Source organism: Calliopsis andreniformis, chromosome 1 (genome assembly GCF_051401765.1).
Source record: "Calliopsis andreniformis isolate RMS-2024a chromosome 1, iyCalAndr_principal, whole genome shotgun sequence".
Classification (NCBI taxonomy): Eukaryota; Metazoa; Arthropoda; class Insecta; order Hymenoptera; family Andrenidae; genus Calliopsis; species Calliopsis andreniformis.
In genome coordinates, this window is record NC_135062.1 from 2,196,449 (window position 1) to 2,215,611 (window position 19,163).

The following is a 19,163-nucleotide window of genomic DNA, read 5'->3' on the forward strand; positions in this document are numbered from 1 at the left end:
TTTAATGACTGAAATTATTAAGAAAATGAAAGCGTAACACAAAAAGTATATAAGTTCCGTTTTAAATGTTTAGAAATTTTTATTTTTTTATTTTTAATATCTTCTTTCCGACATCGATTAAACATAATATACATAAATTCTGTTAGCCAAATCTTCATTTGCTGTCATTTTTAGCTCGTAAAGAACTGATAGAAAAGTAACTTTGACGATTCTCCATAACCGTCGCAGGGTTCCAACCTTTATTATTTAAATATCTTTATTATAAATAATAGGAATCATGTCGTATTTGATATCATTTTTATCGGGAGAGCACAAGGAATCGATTGGTGTCACTTGCGTGAAAATCTGTTTGCAAATAAGGAACTTCAATTTTTCCTATTAAATTGTCTTTTCTGACATAGATTTCGGGCATCGAGCTCGAGCGAGACCCTTTTTTTTGCTTCTCCGGTCGTGTACCAATTATCTCGGCGACCGAGAGCAAAGGAAGCCGAATCGACTACCAGTCGCGGACGAGAGTCGCGACCAGACCCGAGAGCGGCTCTCGTCCGCAACATTACTGTATATGATATAAAAATAAAGTACAAAAATATTAATGAGTATTAATATAATAGAATACGCGATAATATATAATAATAAGGTATTAGAAGGATACAAATACAATGAGATAGAGAGAGATGGTAATAGATAGAGAGAGATATTAATGGATAGAGTGAGAGGGGAGATCGTGGGTCGTTACAACAGCGTCTGTTTCATGCTTACAGTTTGTAATTTTACATTTTTCTCAACGTATAGTGTTTATTGGTGTTTAAACGGACTAGGCCACCCTGTGGTGAAGTCTACCCGTAGGTTCTGTAGCCGCGAAAAATTCATTTATGCAAGTGTCAAGACATAAAGCGTATTTGCGAAATCGTTTGGCTTTCTTGCTCATCGTGTATACGTGTATGACTTTCTTTGCTTGTGTGAGTGCACGCACCTACCTCAAAACACAAGGAATCTGCCTTAAAGAGAATAAGAATATTAAACAAATTGTGTATTACTTTCGTGACAATAATAATAACTTTTCCATTGTAAACCAGTCGTATACTTTTAATGTTTTCGCATATGTATTGCTTTAACACAAATCAATGCTTAATCTATTTACACATAAGGAAACAGAAAATGTAGAGATTGTGAAAACTTAATAAGGTCAATGGCCCAACATATTAAAAGTGTCATACGAGCACGTGGTAATGTAACAAAATATTAATAACACTATGATCGGAAACTTTTCCACATAACATCTTGATTTCCCTCTTGTTTCTTTTTAATGATAAATGAAATATTGCATTATTTTGTACATGTTTACTTTATTGAGATCCTATCTACGTTCCCCACTCGTTTTTTCTGTATGTGAGAATGTTTTATAACTCGAAAACGCGCATATTGTTTTTAATTTTGTATTAGTGTATATGATCGGAAACTTTTCGTCAGGGATTGTACTTGGCGTGCTTCTATTTATCTTTGTAAGGTTTTTTGGGGGGATTTCACGGCTTTTTGTTACATTGTATAAGGGTTTGTCTAACTGATTTTAACCTAAAGAAGAAATGTTGAATAGTTTAATTTGATTCATGAAATTCCGTAATATACTCTTGAATGAGGAAAGGATCCAATGTTACTAGTCATTAAAGGAACAGGGATTGAAAAGTTGCAAAGTACGCTCGTGTCAATAACTTATTAATTTCGTAAATAGCTGCAAAATGAGTAAATTTTTCTGTTTCCTTATGTGTAAATGGATTAAGCATTGATTTGTGTTAAAGTAATACATATGCTTGTTACATCCTAATTAAACGGGCGGTCGTCTCGAACGGCAGAGATCGACCTTAAGGGTTCTTGCTCTTTTAATGTGTGTAGGCACACCTTGATTAAACTTACCTTGGAAATGAATGAATAAGGAGAGAGGCAAAGTGAACTAATAGGTTATGCTTTGGTTTAACAGTTTCATATATTTAACAAGACAAATTACATACCAGCTCCTCCTTGTTTTCTGCACAACTATTGTCACCTTGTGGGTTAGCTGGTGACTGTTTCCTTATTGCACGCACTTTTCTATCTCGAACTTCGCGGAGCACACTTCCGATACCTTTCGACTCTTACGCAGTTCTTTACTAAACGTTACAATAGGTCTTGGGTATTACGATGTTACAGCTCTCGCGTAGGTGGTGATCAAAGATTAGCTCTGATCCTTGACTAACTCGATATAACTCAAAATTCAACTTCTTTTGCACGCTGTTGGTTCTTGCTCTTGTAGTATTCCTTTTTGGGTCATAATCCATAATATCAAAAACGAAGACGTTTACGTATTGCTTTGAAAAATCAGCTCGGCGGAGTTTGTAGCAATCGTTAACATACTTAATTGCACATTTCGAAATGCATCACCATTTCCCGCTTATTGACATCGAGAAATGGGATCAACCAAATGCTGGGTGTAACATGTTAAAACCTTCAAAGTATACAACTGATTTACAATGGAAAAGCGATTATTGTCACAGAAGGGGAAGGGACATGCAGTCCTAGGAGAAGAAAATCTTGAAAATAAAATGTTGAAACTGGCATTTTTCTGGATCGCATCACGAGCTCTCAACAACAGGTACCACCGTGTCGCTTGATAAATAGAAAGAAGTACTTACATTTGTATTTTTTGTTGTTTGTGCTTTATAAACTGGCGTTAAAAATTAAGTATTCATTGTCAGTCCTACCCTGCATTGCGAGTGCCATCACGTGCTAATATTTGTGTATGTCGCCGATTTTATGTATGTACCCTGTAAGCTCACATTCATTTACTTCGCCTACTATCATTCACGAAACTTCCACGCTCACTCCATACACGTGACCGGTATATGTAATGAAATTAACATAAGTTATTTCTCTCAATATTTTTAAGTAAACATTGTATGTTAAGAAATTAATAAACATTTTTTATACATTTCATTTATGGAATTCTAGTGCGGAGTTAAGAATTACATAAATCTCGTTTTACAATTTAGTTAAAGTACCTATAATTTGATGTTTGCATAACAGGATATGTACAAATAAAGAAATGGTTATATTTTGTACATAATGCACTCAAGTCAAGTAAATCAAGAGGTATGTCTGAGGTAAGTACATAGAAAGTATGTAGATTTCTTTAAAAGTATGTATTTAGAAAATTTCTATTTTTGAAGGAAATGGTTACTGACTTACAATTAAAACTGTCTTTCAAAATTTTTTAAGTAATGCAACAATTAATTTAAAGTGATAAAATGAAATTTGTGCGACAATCGTCTTCGTCTTCAGTATCATTTTGCTTTCTCACATGGGACGTTTGAATACTTTTCTAATCCAAAAGTGTGTTAAGATTTTTCATTACGCCTAATTTTATATGCACAAAGAACAGATCGCCATAGAAACATCAAAGAATGATTTGAAACGATTTTAAAAATTATGTTTTATTACTTCTTGGCACAGTAATAATTGTCCTACCTCTGTAACAGCCTGTGTGAATGATTGACTAAATCGATTTAGCGTAGTCATTTCACGATTATTTCAGCTTTCAAACGGAATATATAATGATGCTTTAATCACAGCTAGTACGTAAGCTGATACTTTACACTAACAGTTCTTCAGTCAGTTATTGAAAGGAAGTTGTCGAAAACACATTGACGTTATTAGAATGGATAGTGTTCAATACAATTATTTACGGAGAAACAAATACTTCTTGTGTAGTATTGGTTTGTGGCCTTATCAAAGTTTATTAGAAAAAATTCTATTTGGAATAGTTGTGATACCTTGTATTTCTGCTCAAACAATTTTTCAGGTATTGTAACTTTGAAAAATATGTATCGAATATGTATTAAGTTATATGTTCCTTGTTCTATTATGTTTTTTTCTCAATATATTAACATATAAGTTTGAAAAAATTCAACGATTTAAAGGGTAATATTTAAATTTATATCTTTTGTTATTTGAAAATGTTTGTGAAAGTTACTTTATCCAAATTTTATTACAAGCAATCTACTAGTAGTGTACAGGATGTATAAAACATATGTCATAACTATCGCAAATGATCTTACATTTCTGATTTAATGATAATTAGCATAAATAAAAAAGTTACTATAAAATTAATTTTGGTCAAATACGCAAGATCAAATCTTTTTTTCTATAATCTTCGTATTTGTATTCGTATTCGCATCGTATTTTATTCATTGTAAGCACCAACTCTATTAAACTAACTGTAAGTCAGAAACCAGGGAAGCCGATCGATGAAGCAAATTTGTATCACCCAATCAGCTTATCGCCAAACATATTTAAGCTATTTAAGAAAATATTTATCAAATGCCCCCACCCAGCCTTCGAAGAGCTGAAAACTACACCTGACCATCAGTTTGTTTTTCGTAAGCAGTATTCTACAATCGAATAAATCCATCGGATAGTACATAAAATCAGTCGAAAGCTAGAAAGTAAAAAGTATACTGCCCCACAGTATTTTTACATATTCAGTAGACGTTTGCCAACATGTGGTCCACTGGTGTAATGTGTAAACTTAAAGAAATAATCAATAGATCTTTCAAGGTAAACTACATACAAGGGAATATCACAAGGTGTAAATATCCGATTTTTATAAAACTTGACAGGATTGTAGAGTAGCCGAAAATATTCGACACGTATTTTTTTTGGCTTTAATTCGTACTAAGCGGATCAAAACCACCTCCAAAGTTGGGGGTGGAAAACATATTACGTTTAATATCTCGAAAACTATTCCGTGTAGCGAAATGGTGTAAATGGAGCGATTACGTATTTTTAAACGACGAATCCACCTACGTAACCACTTGTTGAAAATATCAATTTGCTTAAAAAATATATTAAAAATAGTATATTTTCATTGTTTTCATTGACTAAATGTTGATCGATCGTATCACAAATTAATATGCGAATACTGTGAACCAAAACACAAAAAACGGAAAAAATAGAATTTTGGATTTGTACGTTACAAATGAAGTAATAATATTGCTAGTTAAACTACATTTTGTACGAAATTAGATTCTGAAATGGGTGGCCTTAAGAAAAATGTATATCCTTATAATGTTTTCATCATTATATTACGATACATGTTGTTTATTGTTTACAAAATGTATAAATAATAACAGTGACAATGAACACGCGCAACATCTTGCGCCCGTTGCAAATAATGCGAGATATTCAGTGTTAGTGACCCTTACTATAAATGAAAATGTAGCAAATAAAGATAGTTTATAAATTATTATTTTCCATTAATAATTATTATTTATTATAAGCAAACAATTGAATTCTTCAGAAAATATAATTTAATCGAGAAATCGTACAAAAAATTCCGATAACCGAACTGGATATGTTTTTATTTTTTTTTTTGAACTTTTACTTTAAATGATTCTAATTTTCATGTACCTTTTCACAAATTAGAATTGTTTTGTAATAAAAACTTTTCTCATTTTTTCCAGAGGTTATATTTTTGTATTAATTATGTAGAATGAGATTAATGTGCTTGAATCGTTCTAGCTTCAATAACGAAGATGAAGACACCACCAATGACACATCTCATAACAAAACCGCACGCTTTTTAGAGCTATTTCATATTTACTTAAACGTAGGCAGCATATAGTTAAACTTGCAACTTAATTGTTCAGTTATCAAAAATTGAAAAATATCTTCTCATTCATGATCCTATCTCCTCATCGGATGATAGGATGATTCTGTCTCCAAAGTACAAGATAGATAGAAACATTTTCTAAAAAATGAGAAGAGTTCCTATTACAAAACAATTCTAATATGTAAAAAGGTATATGAAAATTAGAATTATTTAAAATAAAAACTGAAACAAAAAAATAAAAACCTATAGAGAAATTCGAAACCCAGGACCTGCAGTTTATATGGTCAGCACCTAATCCCATTCAGCTATCGCATTTTCTTGTACATTTGTTCGAATAAACTATATTTTCCGAAAAACACCAGTTGTTTGCATATAGTAAATAATAATTATTCTTGGAAAATAATTTATAAACTATCTTTACGTACTACATTTTCATCTATGCAAGGGTCACCGATACTGAACCTCTCGTACTGTTTGCAACGGGTGCAAGACGTTGTGTGTGTTCATTTGCAACATTATTATTTATATATTTCCTAAACAATAAACAACATGTATCATAAAACATTATAAAGATATATATTTTTCTTAAGACTATTAGTTTCAGGATCCAATTTCATACAAAATGTAGTCTCACAAGGAATGTCATTAGTTAGTTTATAACGTAAAAATTCAAAATTGTATTTTTTCCGTCTTTTGTGTTTTGATTCACAGTATTCGCATATTAATTTCTGAAACAATCGATTAACATTCAATCAATGAAAACAATGAAAATATACCATTTTTAATATATTTCTTAAACAAATTGATATTTTCAACAAGTGGTTACATAGGTGGATTCGTCGTTCAAAAATACGCAATCGCCCCATTTACATCATTTCGCTACACATAATAGTTCTCGTGATATTGAAATATGTTTTCCACCTCAAACTTTGGGGAAGTTTTGACCACCTTAACATGAATTGGAGTCGATAAAAGAAATACTTCTCGAGCATTTTCGGCTACTCCTACCAAGTTTCATAAAAATCGGAGATTTACACCTTGCGATGTTCCCGTGTTAGGCTGCGGTTACAGTAGAACAGACATCAAACGATTCGACCGATATTTGACGTCGCATAGCGAAGTATTTGATCCGAAAATATCTGTCCAAAACTTTTGACAGCCGACAACATAGAGAAACAACAGCTACCGATACATATTTATCGAATGCAAAATTGCAGCGACTTTTTGTCGCTCGTGTGCATCGGGATCGATACTCACAGTTTTGTCGTCAAATACCATCGGTCGACGCTTTGACAAATTTAATTAATGCTTTGTCAGCATAATGGACGTTGAAACTTTTCTGTATTTGGAGGCAAATTCTGCATTAAGATATTTATTATTAAGAAGAAGAAGATTTCAGATAAATAAAATTTATGCATCGCGAGTAGAAAACGGCGAATATCATACAATCTGTTCTCAATTGCTGGAACAAGAGGACATATTTTACGAGTACATGAGAATGAAAAGGGAAACTTTTTATTATATTGTTGCAACGGTAGGTCTGCCGGCGACGGCCCACCGTCGCTCGAGGAACTCCACGGGGCATTTTATTTTTATATACACTTTATTTACACTTGAGTATACAGTTAGTTGGCCGATAATTTCGCGTACATCCAGTTCGCTCGCGATCGCGGTCTCAACTGACAGCTTGACAGCTGTCACTCTAATCGATCTCTTTCGATTTTCGATTCTTCTTCTCGCGAGCACCAGTTGGTCGTAGCTGTGTATCGGGTGCTCGCAACAATATATTAGAATCCATTCATCACGCTATTGAGAAGCAATCGAATTTTCGGAAATGCATTTCACCAGAGGAGAGGCTCGTAGTAACTTTACGGTAAGTTATATTTGAATTAGACTTTTGAGTAACATATTTGTGGCTTTTACAACTTAAAATTTATTAGAAATTCCAAAAAAATAACATTTCAAAATTATACTTTATAACTATAAAAATTCAGTTTCAACTTCTGCTTAAATTACAACTTTCTGTAATTTTATACGGGTCTGTAACTTTTTGTTCTGAGGTATGTTGCATAAATGTGGCAACAAACTCATAAAAAAATAATAGTCTTCGTCTTTTTCAATATTTTTTTCATTATTTAAATTAATTTCTTTTAAATGTGCCATTTTCTCTTTTTCCAACTGTACCAAATCTTGTATAATAGCTTTGTTTGATCGATGCCTCTTGTGCGATAATTTTAATATTTGCTATATCCTTCTGTTTGAGAAGGAACGCTTCCATTATCTTCCTGCTCAATATGCGATTCGTCTTCAAGTATCTCGCATTCATTTTCTGATATTTCAACATTTTGATTGTCGCTAATCGTGGAGGGGTTTATGTTATTTCCCTTTGAAATATTCCCAACAAGACGTCTTGAAAAGCAAATGTTTAGCAAAAAATTAATTTGATCAAAATACTTTCATTTCGACCCGCTACTGCATAACTCAGAGCCTGTTGGAAGATTGTTCTTTCCAATCTCTCGACGGTGCGTGTCTCTTAAATATTGCCATTTCTTTTTGACACTGATAGCTGAAAACAAATAAATAGTTAAAGGATTAAAGGTAGGATAACAATGATTGCATACAGTGAAGTTTTATAACGGATATAAACTTCTGTTTCAGGTTTCTATCAACAGGATTAGCTTTTAGATCATTGGCATACTCATTCAGAATTGCTCATAATACGATCGCGGGCATTATTTATGAAACATGCGATTTTTCACAAAATTGCAAGTGATTATGAACATTTGTGGAATTTTCCGAATTGCGTGGAAAGTATAGATGGGAAACATGTTCGTATAAAATGTCCCCCTAAATTTGAGTCCATGTTTTATAATTATAAAAAATTCTTCTCCGTCCACCTTCAAGGCATCACAGACCCGAAATATAAATTTATATCAGTGGATATAGGAACATATGGACGACGAAGCGACAGTGGTGTGTTCATGGAAACTATAAGGACTGGAGTCTATAACCACTTAAAAAGTAATTCCTTCAATATACCACCAAATAAACCATTACCCGGAACGAATACTAGTATACCGCATGTGTTGCTCGGTGATCAAGGATATCCACTGAAGGAATATTTGATGAAACCGTATTCTACTGGAAACAATGATCCCGAAAAAGATATTTTGAATTATAGTCTTAGTAGAGCTAGACGTGTAACCGAGTGTGCCTTTGGAATCTTAGTGAGCAAATGGAGATGTCTCAAGACGGAATTGCAAGTAAATCCAAGTCATGTTGATACCGTTGTGAAATGCACTTGCTTGTTGTATAATATTATAATTGATACAGAAGGGATTCATGAGTCTCTAATATCGAATATCGCCTCAAATAATGAAAGTAGTGACTGCACCAATAACGATAGCCATCAAGATCAAACCAATTTTGCAAGACATTTCAATCGGTCATCACGTAAAGATTACGAAATTCACGATGCATTTAAACAACATTTTACTACAAATGTACTTTAACTACAGCATAATTTAATAATAATTATAATTATAATTATCAAATAATTATTATAAAGAGTCAACTGGTTTTATATATATGTTAATAATTTGGTAGTAACTTACTTGTAATTTCCAATGAAGTGGCAATTTCCGTCCACAGCTTCCTAGTTACCTCTCTATTACAATAGTTATCATCTCGTGGATCCCACAAACTTCTTTTTTCTTCAACTAAACTTATTAATTTTTCACAGTCCGTTATAGGATTTTATTTATCGTCTGACGCAATCGTTGAAATCAGTTGCAATAAGCTCACAGTCCGTGCTTCTCAATAATTGAAACATTCGAGCGCGTTCGCCAACGCGATGTCGAGCAACGAGCGTCAGATTGTTTTCGCCAGACATCGATCGATTTGACCGAGAGAAACAAATTTCTTTGAATTCGTCCGATCATCGTCCGTTGGCTAATAATTCGGCTGATAATATCGGTAGCATTTGTTTCTCAATGCTTTCGCGAAAATCGGGTGCGTTAAACTGATGTCAGACATGGTGCGGCACCAGAAAATTTCACAAAAATTATTCTATTCGGATTAATGGAATTAAAAACATTCAGAAATGGCATACTATAATTATTTGATACAATTTTATAAGAACAGAATGCACAAAAAGTTAAGTTTCATTGAAACAAATCGAATAGTTTTGATCATGTTTTTGGATCAAATACTTTGCTATGCGACGTTGGACATCGGCCGACATCGTCCGATGTCGATACTATTGTGACCGCAGCCTTAGACGCTACTACCACAACGTTCCCCATAAATTCCAGGATACCATAAAACAGTATCCTTGGACCCCTCTTATACCCATTTTATACAGTCGATTTACCTACCTTAGTAGAGATAATTACCGGCAACGTTTGCTGACGATACAGCTCTATTATTATTGTGCATTGTTATAATGATTGATTGGGTAATGGTCGCTGTCGAATAATTCATCGGCTGTTTCTCAGTCAAGATTTTTTGAGATGTTAGATAAGGCTAAATGTTAGATCTATAGCGCTTTCTTCTGCATTGTACTGGTTGAAACGAGTCATTTCATTAGTGTTTAATAAGACAATGACATAGGATTGATCGATAATTTCTTCTATAATTTTTCCTCTTGTATTAGTATTTTTTGAGCCCCATAATGTACTATAGCTGTTAAAATCTCCTAGAAGAATAAATGGTTTAGATATTTGATTTCTTAATTGTTTTATGTTATCTGATGAGAAGTTGAAACTATTTGGAAGGTATATGTTGCATATGCAAATTTTTTCATGTAAGTAACAGATAGCTGCCGTGGCTCTAACATCAGTTTTGATGTTAATTTCTTCAAAATTAGCATTCACTTGGATATAAGTTGCTACGCCTCCACTCGCATGATTGTTTCTGTTTCTATTTCTAAAGGTTTTTGAATATCCTTTAATGTTAGTACAGTGTTTGTGTTTGAAATAGGTTTCTTGTAGGCATATAATTTTAGGTTCTCAGGTTTTTTTTAAGGCCCTGAAACGACATGCGCTCTCGGCACGGAGGCGCCCGAAATTACCAGCAATTCGAACTCACGGTATTTCCCTCCAGGAGGCGTCTCTCGGCACGTGTTCCGCAAGGGAGCCGTACAATCCTTCTTATCATTGATTTCACGAAATTCATTAAACCCGAGGACGGCGCTATGTGCAACAACACAATAGATGTAAAAGACATTCGAAAAAACGAATTTTGACATGTAATAGTGATAAGCCAAAAGTGTAATGTTCCTTTTTCCATAAATTTCTATTAAACAGTTTTAAATCATTCATAGCTTTCGGTCTTGCACCGCGGATATAACATGTTATAGAGGAACGCGTGTTAGTCAACACGTTGCAAATTTTTCCGTGAACCATAATCATAACTAACTGGTGATTAATTTTCATCGAATTAATTTCCGTAGGAGTTAATGATGAAATCTCCTGATTAACACGTTTAACTTCTGTACGAATGACTTCAGGTGTTGCTTTGCAAAAACGGAACTTGATGGGTCTACAGAAGGAAGTAGAGGAAGGTTTTGAGTTCTGCCAAAACATTTTTCCGTTAGATGGATCAAACAGTTTAATTGGGACCAATGTGGACATAAATATTGCAGAATTTGTCAGAGATATTATCTTCATGCTGAAATGTTTGTTTACATACACCTTGGCTCGAAGCTCCATCGCATTCCCATTTTGAAATTAACAGTAATTTATTATCGAAGGTTGTTTTATTTGATGGTATTGTTGCTAATATTCTCTTCACTGTATGATCTAGCAAAACTTGTAATTTTATTGACGCTTCTCTTTCGGCCATATAAATTGATTCACGATCTGTGTAACAGCCCAATTTAGCTTTTTGAATTGCGTAATATGACGGGTATCGATTTGTTCCTTCTTCAATCGAAAAATCTCTTAATGCTGTGTATTGTGATTTGGAAAAATCCATAACTGTGATAATGGACAAAGCTTTTTCCTCGCTATAAAGTTCAATTTTCGGACACCTTCCTTCACAAAAATATCTCACGTTTTGTGATTTTACTGGATTTCTTAGAAGATATTCTAATATTTTTACAAAATCATGTTTTTTTTCTTTCCTCGTGTTACTCCTAGTAGCAAACATGAGGTATTCAGGGGAAAATCTGGTTCTAATATCACTCGTTCTCCGCAGTTTATATCTTTACGTACATTCTATGAATGGCTTTTCATTATTAGTATATATATGCTATTTCTATATTTTGTTGTAAAAATTCATTTGGAAAGTTAAATTTACTTTATAACCATTGCTTGTTGCCTTTTTTTTTTAATTATGTTTATTACGATGAGCTTTAGTCCATTTTTTGTACAAATGCATCGAAAACATTCTCATTTTACTTTTTATTAAATTTAGCAATCAATCTGACACATCATCGGAAACAAAGGAAAGAATTCCTCTAGTAATTGATCTATAATCACTGACGCCACACTTTATTGAATTACGTAATCATAAACATCCTTATTAGTATTAATGTTGTGGATAAGTATAAGTGCGTTATTTTTGTTGCGGACAGGTAAGAGTGTGTGGAGTGTGATTGACTCAGTCGCATCGTGGTGCGGATGATGTTTAGATCAAAGTTAACTAAAAAACTCGCCAAGGAACGCCGTTTCCAAATTATCCAAGAAGCTCTGAATGAGTGAATGCTTCCGCGTCCAATATGAGTGGGTTGACATGATCAAAACATTGTAAGATGATTGAATCCAACGAATGTGTAAGATTAAGGGCGAAATTGTATGAGGATGAGAGTGTACGCGGCTAGGAAGGTCCCAAAAAGAGAGCCATAGCGGGGGGGTCCGGAGTGAAAATTGATGTCCCGACATGTATGCATCTGCGGATGCATTGGCTTCAAACGCGCGGGTCTACAAAGCGTGCACGGTGAGATCAAAAATGGTCAATCCGGGGCCGCCAGGCTACAGGAAGAGTCACGAGAATCGTTAATGGGGTTAATTGAAAATATTTATGTTTAATGACAAGTTTGGGTAACGACGGGTCGACCGCTCTGGCTCTCGGGGAAATCTCGGGTGACCAGCGGGGGTCGAACGGGATGGTTACCTGCGAAACAATGGCGCTAAGGAGATATAAACTGTGCGGATCGGTATGAAAGGTTCAATCAATCAGTAATAAGTCCTGTGTGTGGACAAATAAAGAGAAGAGAGGCAATTCCTTTCCTGTAGAATTAATGTTTTCCATTTTTCTAAAGTTAAAGTATAATAAAACGTGAAGAGATATTATAATCTACTAAATAATTTAACTTGGTACTGCACTAAAGCTTTCTGTCCATACACTTCCGTGTTTATGCTATGTCTACGCATAACCTACAATTAGATATCCTTATATTTTACCCTAATTTATTTGTTTTTATATATGGAAATATGATTCAGACGTTAAGAGGCTAAAGACTCAAATGTTTAGGTTAGATTTACTTTATTAAGCTCAAGTAGTAGCAATTAATTATTTTACTATTTAAAACCTTATGCATAAAAGATTAAATAAAGACATTTGAAACCTTAGACAACTTTGGACAAAATTTTAAATCATTAGTTGAATTATTGCAGTAGTATTTGTAATAGATGTTTACCTTATACACCTGTGATATAATAAGAGTCAAATGTACTCAAACTCATTTTTGCAAAAAATCATTGATAATAATGTAGTAAATAATATATAATACATAGAAAAGTTATAAACTTATAGAACTTAGACAATAATACTTTTTATACTGAAGCGACAAAAAGACAAAATCGTCAATGCTTCGTAATCGTCAAATGTACATACAATTTAATCAAACTTTATGCACATGTAATATTCTTTTCCTTGTGTTTTCTTACGTTACGATAACTTAATAAAGATTTACTGCAGCCATACTATAAAATTTCGAATTAAAACATTTTGGCTAATGTCCAAGAAAACAGGCGTTTCGTTCCGCTGTGCGGGATTCAAATTTACAAAACAAAAATATTTGTATTTTTTTTGTCTCAGAAAAATCTTTTTTGAAATTCGAAAAAAAATTATTTAGATATATATACATCTTTCTAAAATAATAGAAAAAAAGCTGAATTTTCTATCTTGAATAATTTCGGAAGTATAGATTCACATGTTAAGGCAGTTGTCGTAAAAATGATAAAAAACTGTAAACTTTGGGGACATGTATTTTGTTAGAATCGCTTAAAGGAAGTGATCTAACTGGGGTCCGGACAAGGTGAGACTGAGGGTATAGAAAGAAACAAATACACTCGATTAAATTTGAGTCGGCCCTTACAAGGGCTTATATACGACGTTTATTAATTTTAATCAGTTTGTCGTGGGGGCTGGGTGCTCCTCTGGTCTTCAGCGGCTTTAATGGTTGGCGGTGGATCGGAGGGCCTGGTCCTTTGACGCCGGTCAGCGACGCTGGCGTCTGAAAAAGAAAATAGCGGCAGAACCGCGACGGTAAGCGAGAGTGTAAGTCAAGCTATACCGAATATTCCCGACTCCTGGCTGTGACAACAAGCCTGTATGGAGGGGACAGCAATACCTTGCCTGTAACGCGAAGGTAAAGCAGTGGACTGTATGATCGACTTTCCTTTACAATTAAAGGGATCGTCGACCGGTGAGTGCGTAGAGAGAAGAAACCTCTTCTCTACGTCTTATGCACCTTATAAAGAGGTGCACGTCGGGTGAATCCCTGCGAGAGCAGAGATTCGCGAGCGGTGAGATGCACTGTTCCTAGCTGGTGCTAGGCTCAGAGGCAGGTGACGGCCAGAGTCTCTACGACGCCGTTCACCGCACCGTGTGCATCTATTCGTCACCCGGGGGTTGCTTCTAAAAGGGTAGTAAAGCGCGAGTAACGCAGAGGTGATAAGCACTTACGTTTACTCTATTTGGATTTACCCGTCAAACAATGCTCCTGAGCAGTGGGCTCGATGCTCTTCCGACGATAAGCAAACTCAGAGAATCGTGAAAATCACCGGTTCCAAGAGTGCATTCAATCGTTACAGTAATCTCTTTTTTGCAGGCTGATTCGTCTGTCGCACGTATAATACGTGTTAACCGAACAGACGAATAGATTAAGCCGCAAGAGAAAATCGTTCGATTAGCGAGGACTTTGCTCTTCGAGTGCTTCGAGCTTGTTGGAGAAATCAAGAAGCTTTATTCGAAGTAATCTCGAAATGGCTATACTTCTGCTAATCGAACTGTTCCCTGTCAAAGACTGGAACAAGACTGACTGCGAGACTAGCGCGTGTCTCCGCGAATGCGCGGAATACGCTAATTAGCCGCTACGCGGCGCTCGCTAATCATACTGTGTCCTTTTCTAATATTCGACGATTTTCTCTCTCTTTCTTTCAGGCTCCCACTTAACGTCGGGCCTGAAATTCGAACAGCTGACACAGGTCGTTCACCTGTTCGAGTTCAACTGTAATTATCTAAAAACGAGTCCTTCGTCAAATTCACCGTGTTTGTTATTAGCGACACTGAATCTCCAACCGAAGGCGACCTTCGGTTGAGCACGTAGATCAACATACAACGGTTTTTCGCGAACGAGATAGAGTTCTCATTATATTAACGCTTTTTTAAACACTTTCGATAATTACAGTCGGAAGTGCTTGAGTCAACTGTCGTTGGCCGCACTTCTTGCTCGCTCGAAAACTGCGCGCGGAAAACTTGCGCCCTCTTTTTTTGTTTCGCACGCGAGTGCTGACCAATCAGCCGGCTCGTTGACTTATTTCCGCACCCTCTATTTTCTTAATTCGTAAGCTAACCTAAGAACAAGCGCGTGACAACTTGGGGGAAGGCACTCCCATGGAAAACCCCGATGACTCATCGGAATTTCCTCTAGGCCCTCGCTCGACGGCGTGGTTGACCTCGGCGTCCACCGCCGGCCTCGCTCTCGCGGACCCAGCACCGTTGGGCCTTTCAGAAAGTCTGGGGTTTATGATGCCTGTATTAGCTATTGAGGCCTAAAACGAAACTTGACGACAACATGCTTATAAAAGAGACAGTTACTTGGCTTTCTCAAAAATAGCTTTCCATTGTTACTGGCGTCCTAAACCCTGTCACCATTTGCACGCCAAATGTTTTCGTTTGTGGGTGCAGATGTGCGCTATATTACCCCCTCGCCAGTGCAAACGAAATTTTAGAAACTAAATAAAACTAACTTGACACTACGGTACTACTAATATATACAAATTTAAGGATAACCTATCTATATACATTAATTCCTTATTTACCTACTTGCAAACGTACTGGAAAATGTACACGTCTACCCGAACGAGTCTGCACTGGCTCGCTATTTTGAATATGTTGTTCTACTGCTTGTTCTGAAGAACGCAAAGACACCCTAGATATGGGCTCATTCGTGTCATCTGTACTCTTAAACAAATACGCAGGCTTAATTCTATCAATTGTCACTCTAACATCCTTATCTTTTATTCGAATTACATACGTTTTATCCGATCTGGATATAACACGGAAAGGACCTCTATATGAATTTTTTAATGGATCTTTTACTGCATCCACTCGCAAAACTACATGAGACACTGTAGCTAAATCCTTATAAATAAAAATTTTCCGATTACCGTGTCTTGAACCCGCGACCGGTCGTATTTGTCGAAATTTATAACGAAATCGTTTAACCAATTCTACAGGCTCTGTGCTACTTCCTGCTGAATTGGTAAAAAATTCGCCAGATAAACGAATGGTCTCCCCAGAACTAACTCAGCGACAGATGCATTTAAATCTTCTCGATATGCCGCGCGTATTCCTAATAACACTATTGGATGGACGTCGGACCAACTCTCATCTGAGTGACACTTTATTGCCGCTTTCAATTGACGGTGAAACGGTTCAACTAACCCATTCGCTGCCGGATGATAGGATGTTGTCCGTAGGTGCTTAGTGCCTAATAACATACTCATACGTTTAAACAATTGCGATTCGAACTGCCGCCCTTGGTCTGTAGTAACTCGTAGAGGTACGCCGAAACTTGCTACCCAACCAGAAATAAACGCTCTAGAGATTGTCTCTGTCTCTATATTATCTAACGGAAAAACTTCTGACCAGCGCGTAAAACGGTCTACACACGTTAAACAGTACTTATTCCCTCGCGAAATAGATAACGGCCCTACTAGGTCGATATGTACGTGCTCGAACCTAGACGATGGTGATATAAATTCACCGGTGAGGCTAACCACATGTCTAACTATTTTCGCGCGTTGGCAGTCAACACACGAACGTGTCCATTCGCGACAATCTTTTTCCATAGAAGGCCAAACAAAACGTTGCTTAATTAATTTTATTGTGGCGTTAATCGAAAAGATGTATGTAACGAAAAGATTTCGTTACGGTCTAATCCTATCAGATGAGACATCGCAAAATAACTCAGTCGAATTGTCTATCCATTTCACGCGTTTCAACTGTAAACTTGAATCTGAGGCTGCTACTATTTCTTTCAACTCTTCGTCCTTGCTCTGTGATTGAGCTAGCTCTTTATAATCTAGACCCTCAATCACAGATTCAACTCTTGAAAGAGCGTCCGCAACTTCGTTATCACTATCGTTAACGTGACGTATGTCGGTTGAAAACTGTCCAATATAATCTAAATACCTAAACTGTCGCGGTGTATATTTATCCAACTTCTGTCTAAACGCAAATACTAATGGTTTATGATCGGTATATATTGTAAATGCCCGTCCTTCTACTGCATACCTGAATTTTTTTATGGCTGAATATATTGCCAATAGCTCCCGGTCATAAGCACTATATTTCCTCTGCGAAGAAGACAGAGCTTTAGTGTGAAAAGCTAAGGGTTGCCATGACTTGCCGACTTTCTGCTGTAACGTTGCGCCCAATGCGTAATCTGACGCATCCACCATAATCGCGAGCTGCGAACTATTTGCTGGATGAGCCAATAACGTAGCATTTGCTAACGCACCTTTTAGTTCTTGAAAAGCCGTCTCAGCTTCTTCTGTCCAACCCACCGGAGCATTGCCTTTAACTCTCTTTCCCGTAAGCAAACTATTCAGAGGGCTTTGTACTACTGCAGCCTTGGCAATAAAAAGTCGATAGAAATTTACCATTCCTAAAAATCTACGTAACTGTTTTATTGTCTTTGGTTTTGGAAAATCTACTATTGATTTGACCTTACCCGGTAAAGGTTTTGTACCTTGAGCATTTACAATATACCCCAAAAATTCTATTTGATTCGCTCCAAATACACATTTGTTTGAATTTACTATGATACCGTACTCGTTCAGACGCGAAAAGAGCTGTCGTAGATGCTCTCGATGTTCATTCTCATCATTAGACGCGACTAAAATATCATCGAGGTACGCATAGCAGAATTCTAAACCTCTAAGTACTGTATCTATAAACCGTTTGAAAGTTTGAGCAGCGTTTCTGAGCCCGAACGGCATCACCGTGTACTCAAATAATCCAAACGGTGTCGTAATCGCGGTTTTCTTCTTATCATCTTCATGGACCGGTATCTGATAGTACGCTCGTACTAAGTCTATCGTTGAAAATATTCTTTTCCCGTTTAAAAGACGCGAAAAATCTTCTATGTGTGGAATTGGATAGCGATCGGGTATCGTTCGAGAGTTCAAGGCGCGGTAATCACCGCAGGGTCTCCATTCACCATTCTTTTTCGCTACTATATGTAGGGCTGAAGCCCACTGACTCCGTGATGGCTGAATGTACCCCTGATTCATCAAACTCTCGAATTCTACCCTTGCTACTTTATACATTTCGGTCGATAACCTACGTGGCTTACAGAACACCGGTGGACCTGCAGTCGTGTTGATGTGATGTACAACATCATGCCTTACTGCTCGCTTAACCGCTGTTGGTCTCGTGACTTCTGGGAATTCCTTTAGAAGCTGATGAAACGGCGAATCTCCAACGATTGTTTTCACCGATTCCATCTGATCTGAGGCTCTTCTTCCCCTTGCAAACAGCGAAGTAGTCTGGTCCAGAAGCCGATGACGATGAAAATCCACCAGCAGTCCGAAGAAACTCAGGAAGCCCGCTCCAATTATGGGCTTGGAAACGTCCGCGATAACGAATTTCCACGTAAAAGTACGGCGAAGACCCAAATTCAGCATCATCGTACGAATCCCGTATGTGGCGATTATCGAGCCGTTAGCCGCAAACATTTCGTACGTCGTTATTACAAGTCGTCCTTTTACTCGTGTCTTTGGATAGACACACAGATCCGACCCTGTATCAATCAGGAACTGCTCTTTTGTTTCCTGATCCATGGCGAATAGGCGGCTGGACTTGTGACCGTCACTGACAGCCGCGTTCAGTGCCGATCCTTCTCGTTTCCCGTCTCTTGTCCCCAGCTACATGGAGAAGGGCACTTCGTTGACTTCGTGCCGAAAACCTAATGATACCAACAATGGTCCTTCCGTGCTGGTGACTTATTACGTCCGTTGCTCCGGCCACGCGATCGACTTTTCTGCCGACTTCCATACCGTCCACG

General features: G+C 36.6%; 1 protein-coding gene across 1 annotated transcript in view; it reads left to right on the forward strand.

Annotated features, from left to right (window-relative positions):
* Positions 1-3,688: 3,688 nt before the first annotated feature.
* The window catches only part of LOC143180584 (odorant receptor 13a), a 61,755-nt gene continuing 46,280 nt past the window's right edge, over positions 3,689-19,163 (forward strand). Inside the window, exon 1 of the mRNA XM_076380422.1 lies at positions 3,689-3,832. Coding sequence (XP_076236537.1) covers positions 3,689-3,832 — 144 coding nt within the window. The remainder of the gene's footprint in view (positions 3,833-19,163) is intronic.